Genomic DNA, 7,500 nt, shown 5'->3' on the forward strand with positions numbered 1-7,500 from the left:
TTCCACAACTAAATAATGCACAAGTTGTGTTCAAAGATCTACGCCTTAAAATACACAGCTTCAAAAATTGGCTAGAAATCTTCAATTTTTCATACCTTAATAGGGTAGGTTTGGGAAAGCACAGTCTCCTCTTAATACATCTTAAACAACTCCACACAATAAAGACATAATTCCTAACTTTCATTATCATAGGACAATTTTGAAAAAAATCTATCAGAGGAACTAGCAGATTAACATTTGAAAATCTTGAAAGAACAGACTGAAGGGTATATGAGCAACCACAGTCATCTTCGAATTCAATATTCAATGTTATTTCCAGTTTTTCCCATTATTTCAGCTGTTGGTAAAGCTTGAATCGCACGGATTAAACCTCAATATTACAAATTGCACGTGTCGAAGCAGATGTATACGTAGCATCAGTTGACGAAAAATGGAATCCGGCTACACTTCGCACACTTGCAACAAGTTAGACGAGAAGCAGATCAAGCGAAGATCCTTGTACACAAAGTCAAATGTCCTACAATAATCTCGATATATTGATCAAGCATTGTCTCCTCTGTAAATAAATCCAAGTTAATTTAACGTGTATGTAGTGTTCCTTTGTAATTCGACGAGATGGTATTCTTCATACTCCTTGCTGCCGTCTTGCATAAACCCCTAAACAAGCACATATTCCCATAATACCAAGGATTAGGCCTATGATAAGAGCTGCGGCATCTCCACCATCAAATGCTGATACTCGTTCCACAAGACAAGCAAAAACTAGTGCCAAAAAAACCTGAAAGAGTGCTCCGGACGCCATATTCTATTTTACCGTAAGACTTCAATAGGCACGTGATTGGCTACGTAATGATGTCATGAGGAAGGAAAGGTATACTTGGCGACGGAAGTGAAGTAGAAGGGTGGGGAGGTACATTGTGAAGGAACTTGGTCTTTTCCTTGCACCTCGCAAACTGAAAATAGTTTTCTTGCTCTCGGAATTATTAATAGGGCCATTCTACTTTCACGAACATTTGACCCTTGTAGTGCACTTAATTAACGGTCACTTTGACCCTTTCTCTGTAGTTAACGGTCACTTTTGAAGATGTACGTCAACATACGAAACAAAGTTAATAATTTCAACTGAATGTGCGTGTTTATAGTGTTTGTTACCGCTGTTTTGCGTCTTTGCGTTTTATTGATTAAGCTAAGATGTCCAAACTGAAAGAAAAAAAATATTTGACCCAAATTTGACCCTCAACGGTCCCTCAACGGTCCTCCACTTGCAGTTAGTTTTGGCGGGAATTTTGAGCGCGTTCCGCGAGCTGGCTGACGACTTTCTGAGAGACTTTTTTTCTCTCATCCCTAATTTTGTTGGGTTTATCCAGTGCGTCGGATCTATTTTTAACAGGGAAAGACACAAGTTTGTCACTCTGCCGAAGACAGTAAATTTAAAGTTATTTTTCACTTTGTCAACTGTTTCACGGCCAAGACATCACTTCTCCTTTTTCTCCGTAAGTATGCTTACAAAATTGTCATGTCTGCTAAATTTCTTAAAGCTAATTTAAAATTGCATGGGAATGATACGATAGACTTTTTAGACTGTTCAATGTGAAGGCGAGACCGACTAAGCTGCGTTAACTCATTGACCCCCTTTTCACATTTAGCCCAAAGTTTCCGATGGAGAAAGAGAAAACAGCTACAAAGAACAAGGAGACGGACGAAAACAACACGCAGATTACAAATGAGGATGCAGTTGCAAGAGGAGATAACTTAAGACAATGGTAACTGAAACCACTTTTCAGTGACTTTTGTTGGTAAATTTCACTTGATGCCTTAATTTTGCTGCCGTGTCCGTATGTTAGGAAGCCGGTGACGGTTTCGAAATTACAGAAAACTAACCAGCATTCCGCAATTTTTTTTAAAATGGAACAGAACGTAGGCTCGATATCCGCCGCTCACTCGTAATCGAGCCTAAACAGAACGCGGCCATAACTCGGTTCATTCTCGTCGTGGGAATTCCAATTAAATTTTTACCGGAGGCAGGAAATACTTTGAGATCAAAACTACAAATTCAAGGTTTATTTAATTAAAAATTAAGGGAGTCCTCAGTAATTGGCCTCAGCTGTTGAGGTGTCCCTGCCAAGTACTTTATTACTTATTTTATGTGTTATTTTGGATTTTGGTTCGGTATGGCGAAGTTAATAAATAAATAAATACGGCTCAAAGAAATAAATAATACAGTCAAATCTCCCATAACCACCCAAAATGTCAAGCTTTGGTGGTCGCTTACGAGAGGTGGTCGGTTACAAGAGGTAATTCCAAATATAGTGATTATAAAATAACACATAAAATGCTTATCACCGCTGTTTGTGTTATTTTCTTAATCAAGCTACGATGGCCTAAGAACAAGAGTTTATACGATAGTGATTATACTTGGCAACTTTTGGTGGTCGCAACTGGAGGTTCGACTGTAGTCTTAACTGATCACCAGCGCTTATTTGGAGGATCTACTGGTTTTCAATAGGTAACAGTGGGTTTCCAAGGATAGTAACATTGTCGATCCTTTTTGTAGAGAAACGTTTCAATATTTGTCTAAAACTACTGTCAGGCAATTTGTTAAGGGTGTCCGCGAGTCTCCCCCTGTTGCAATGGCAACGGTATGGCTCTGCTTAATAACCTCTAAAATTCAGCTTTTGGAAATATCTCCAAAACTTCTTTGTTGACCTAGTATTTTTTTTTCAAATTTCGAAAACCATCTTGATTGAATTCTCGTTCCTAATACCTAAGGCAGTATGGGAGAGTTTATCCAACGGATTTCTAATAACTGTGATTTAATCATCATTGAAGTTAAAAAACTGAACTTTTTAAATCAAAAACAAAATTAAACCGCAACATATACACTACTAAAAATTATTTAAAGTATATTTACGACAGGAAAAATTCAACTACTGTAGATTAAATTATTCGCATTTACACACAGTACCCTTGAAGGTAATATTAGGGAATTTAAGATCTACGACGGCGACGGTCGACGAAAACGTCACCTCAAAATATAACTTGGCTCTATCGTAAGTCTTTCGCGATTATTCAGTCTAGTTCGCGTCGTACAATGTGGACAAAGTATCCTAAAAAGAAATCGGTACGAGCGGTTTCAAAGTTAAAATAGAGAATGAAAGATTCTCTGTTGCATGCTTACGTTGTCGTCAAAACCTCAAATTTGGTGATTTCACGTCGTCGTTATGCAGAGGACCGCAAAAATACTTGCTAAAATCCGTGCTGCACGTGCAGCACGTTTATTTATGCTCTTTTAACCAATGATATTATTGCTTTGTGGCGTTGTCGTAGTCGTAGCCGTCGTCGTTTCTTAAATTCCCTATTATTGCTACTTGAGTTACGATGAAAACGCAGTAAGAACGTGAAAAAAATTCCACTAGATAAATCTTTTTTATACTTTTCTTTGAGAATGCGAAGAAATGAATCTTACATGTATGTGAAAAAACAGTTTAGGTCACCGAGCTAACTTTCGAGATATGGCTCAACACATCAAACAAGATTTTAATTATATTTCCGGTCACTCGGCTTTCATTCATCAGCTGACGCAAGCCGAGCAGGTTAATCCTTAATGTTTATCAGGTTGATCACAGTGTGATCAGCGCCATTTCTTTGGTCATATGAAAACCTTTAATTTTCACATGACTCAGGTAAGACCTCGAGGAAGAGCAACGTCTGAAACGTGGTTGCAATGATCCATACTCTTTAATAACAGATATCTTCCTTAATCCTAGGAATACAAATTCTGGAAGTGATTATTCCGAGACATTAAACAATACCTCAAAGATTCATCCCTGACTTATGTCAGTAACATGTCAATCAAAACTGAATCACGCGTGTTATCAATATGTTCGTAGCTGCATATATTATTACTGGAATGTAGAGGCATTAAATTTTGCAAACTCCGATTTCCGAGACATAGGAGATTCAACACGAAATAAACCCGACGGTTATCGGAATAAGCTTCCGAAATATTTTTGCAAGCTCAGTTAATTGAAATTCGCTTAAGCCACGGTCAAGGGGTCTATATTGACTGTTTTCCCATTCCCCATATACACTTTGTTGCCAAACAAAATGTCTTATGGGGAATTGTAAAAATGGTCAATACGAATAAAAATTTTGCAGTTAAATCTTTCTTTAAAAAATTGTTTAAATTTCGCAAAAAAAAAACCAATCAGTATATTTTATTTTATTTTATTAAAAACTGAACTACCGGATATCAGATTTCCAGCATTTTCATTGCCTTGCCGGACATAGGCTATCACCTCACGGCTGTACTTAATATGGTTAAGGAACACGTCAGCAATAAAGCGAGCTGAAAACATGTTTGCAGGCCGACAAAAGCCGTGTTGGGCCGGAACTGACCGAGGCAGAAATCAACATGGATGATTAAGAAAATAACACAAACAGCGGTGATAAACATTGTATTCCAACGCATTTTTATAAAACTTGACGTTTATCACCGCTGTTTGTGTTATTTTCTTAATCAAGCTACGATGGCCTAAGAACAAGAGTTTATACAACATGGATGAGTTGTTGATCCTGGAGTTTTTAATAAAACACTTATTCTACTCGGCGCTACACGCCTCGTTGGTTATCTATCACGTCATATCCAGCGCGCCCTCATAGAACAATTGTTAAATATACCGAATGAATTTTTTGCAGTGGGAGACCTGCAAATTTGCATTTACATTGTATTGTACCGAGGATCAAGGGAACTATCTCAACCTACTTAGCCAAGTCGGTTTCACACGGCTGCCGTGTCGTTTTTTTAGTAGACCTGCAGGGCCCGGTCGTTCAAAAGCCGATTAAAGCTAATCCCAGATTAACTCCAAAATGTTGTTCAACGCTGATCATTTGGCAAAACTTTACATTAGAAGAAGTCCATCTTGAAAAACAAAAATAAGCAAAAGAAACTTTCACCAAAAAGTTGAAAACATGAAACGAAAATTTACGCTAATCCTGGATTAAGTTAACCGGCTTTCGGACCGGGCCCTGGATGTTGTTCACCCTTTCACCCCTGAATCGGCCCCTATCGTCTTGCCTTTGCGCAAATAAGTCTGGTTTCAAAAAAACAGATATGTCCACTGATCACGTGACTCAAAACCAAGACCAGGCCCCAGTTGTTCGAAGGGTGGATAGTGCTATACGCCAGATAAATCACTATATCCACGGGATAATTCAATTGGTTTTGCTAGTGTTTATCCGCTGGATAGTGATTTATTGGGTGGATAGCGCCACCTATCGTTTGAACAACTGGGGCCAGGTGGTAATTTTTATGTGAAGATCAACATAGAGCGAGGAGTTATTTGTCACGGGCCCATGACGCCGGCTAAGCTGACCACTGAAGCTGCTATCGGTTTTTTTCCAGTCACATTACATTGGGAAATTCCCAACAAGACAATTATTCGCGAAGATATCTTTGCAGTCGGAGGAATGTCGCGGTTAAAAAAAAACCTTTCGCCCGATGTGAAGGAATCCGGGATCCAGAAAATGAGAGGCTTAGGAATCCAGAATCCACAGATTTTTCGATGGAATCCAGGATTCTTTTCGGTAGAACCCGTGAGTTTATAGGAATCCGGAATCCACGACTCGGGATCCGGGATTCACTATTCGGGACAAAAATAATAGCAAGGTGACACACGCTAACACCAACCCGTAATGTCGTAATGAAGTTTAAACCGGAGTGGTTTTTCTCATTTACTGTATCAAATTCCTTTTAGCGAGCCAAAAGAGAGAGCAATGGAGCCAGGCAAAGCAAGTAGTTTACCTGCATTGAGGCAAGACATCGATTCTCATGAAAGTGCTTCCCACGACGATATCCAGAGGAGTTGCCAACAGCTTATCGATGACATCAATGCTAAACGAAAGCGAGACACGGATTTGCTGAATGGTAAATAAGGCGGATAACTTCCACCTCTCCTTTTTATCGCATTCTGAGAGATCGCCCATCCAATAAGAGAAACCATCCAAAACACCTCCCCTACCCCCAACAGGGCTTACTCGGATGAGCATGAAATTTCCAGGCATCCGTCTAAAACTCTAGAAACACATAACAACACAACAAACTAGCCCTAAAAACTGATTAGGAGTACTGTTTACATTTTCCCCGGCCCGTCGTCTGACTTAAAAAAATTATTACAGCCTCGATTCTTTTGACATTCTACCAGTGTTGTCTTTGCTTGAGTTTGCAGAACAGCTTCAATTCTATTAAAAGCCATCTATTATAGGTCGTCATAGTGTTGTTACAGAAGGTGGAGAGAAATTGTAAGATAGGCCTTAATTTGAACGGTGCATTACAAAAATAGTAGGTCTAATAGGATTACGAAGTCCTTTCTCTTTCAATGGCTAAGATTTCTTTATTATGGAATGAATATCAAAGTTTATAAAAAACTGATAAATTCCAGGGAAAAAAAGGAAAAAGGAAAAGAAAGGGACTTTATTTAAGTGTCTACTGAGTCGTTCTAGTGCTGGAGCACTCATTGGGGACACTGTAAACTGAAATTAACCATTAACATAAATCAAGTCAAATGCTCGTTTTTGAGGAATTACCTTGATACAGTCAACTCTCGTTGCAGCGGACACCCTGGGGACCACGATTTGGTGTCCGTAATAGCGAGAGTCCGTAATAGCACGGTGCGAGAGAATTTTTATTTTAAACCATATTTACAGAAGGGAGTCACATCTGTGTTCATTTTCATTAACTCCAGTATCTTTTTCAGACGCGTTATTGCACGTAAAAAGCGTCAGAACTTTATTTACAAACAGAGCAGAACTTAACAGAACAGGAGTTACGTACCCTTTGTGTACAGTACTCAGGGGCACCCAACGACCAATTTGTTGTAAAATGTATTATCATACCCCAGTTAATGAAAATAAATGTTATTAAGGCATTTTCAGGTGTTTTTCAGTGTTGCTGGGAAAACATTATCTGTTCCTTTTTCCCAGCAAGACACACAAGAAATTTCCCAGCCAGCTGATCAAATTTATTTCCCAGCCAGGAATTCCGCGCGCTTTCAAATCCCTCGATCCAAAACGACCGAACAAAAGCGACAAAATCGGGACAAAACAGGTTTTTTCCGCAAGCGCAATCACTCTGACCAGCCGTCGTATGTTTGTGACTACTCTCTGGGAGAGGGAACGGGTTCTTTTTTTTTTTTTTTTTTTTTTTTAGTCGTCCTCAGTCTTCAGAGTTTCTACAGCCAGCTCGGGTTGAAATGCTAGAAAAAGTCAGTAATTCCCAGGCAAAACCTCCATCAATAACAAAATTTCCCAGCCAGCTCATCGAAACACCTGTATTTTTGCCAGCCAGCAAGATTCCTCTGGGGAACAGATAATGTGAGGAACAGATTCGTTGGGTGCCCCTGAGTACTAAGTTCGTAAAAACAATCAGCATATGTTGCAGCAATGTCCACACATGCATTGTTTTGGTTTCCTACCGTACTGAAGTACAGTAATCTACATTTC

At 39.2% G+C, this 7,500-nt stretch overlaps 1 protein-coding gene across 1 annotated transcript in view; it reads left to right on the forward strand.

The window, feature by feature from the left end:
* The first annotated feature begins 1,391 nt into the window (after window positions 1-1,391).
* LOC137990911 (synaptonemal complex central element protein 2-like) overlaps window positions 1,392-7,500 on the forward strand; it is a 16,774-nt gene continuing 10,665 nt past the window's right edge. Inside the window, exons 1-3 of the mRNA XM_068836024.1 lie at window positions 1,392-1,493; window positions 1,647-1,763; window positions 5,757-5,926. Coding sequence (XP_068692125.1) covers window positions 1,660-1,763; window positions 5,757-5,926 — 274 coding nt within the window. The 5' untranslated portion in view covers window positions 1,392-1,493; window positions 1,647-1,659. The remainder of the gene's footprint in view (window positions 1,494-1,646; window positions 1,764-5,756; window positions 5,927-7,500) is intronic.

The sequence above is a fragment of the Montipora foliosa genome, chromosome 2, assembly GCF_036669935.1.
Source record: "Montipora foliosa isolate CH-2021 chromosome 2, ASM3666993v2, whole genome shotgun sequence".
NCBI lineage: Eukaryota > Metazoa > Cnidaria > Anthozoa > Scleractinia > Acroporidae > Montipora > Montipora foliosa.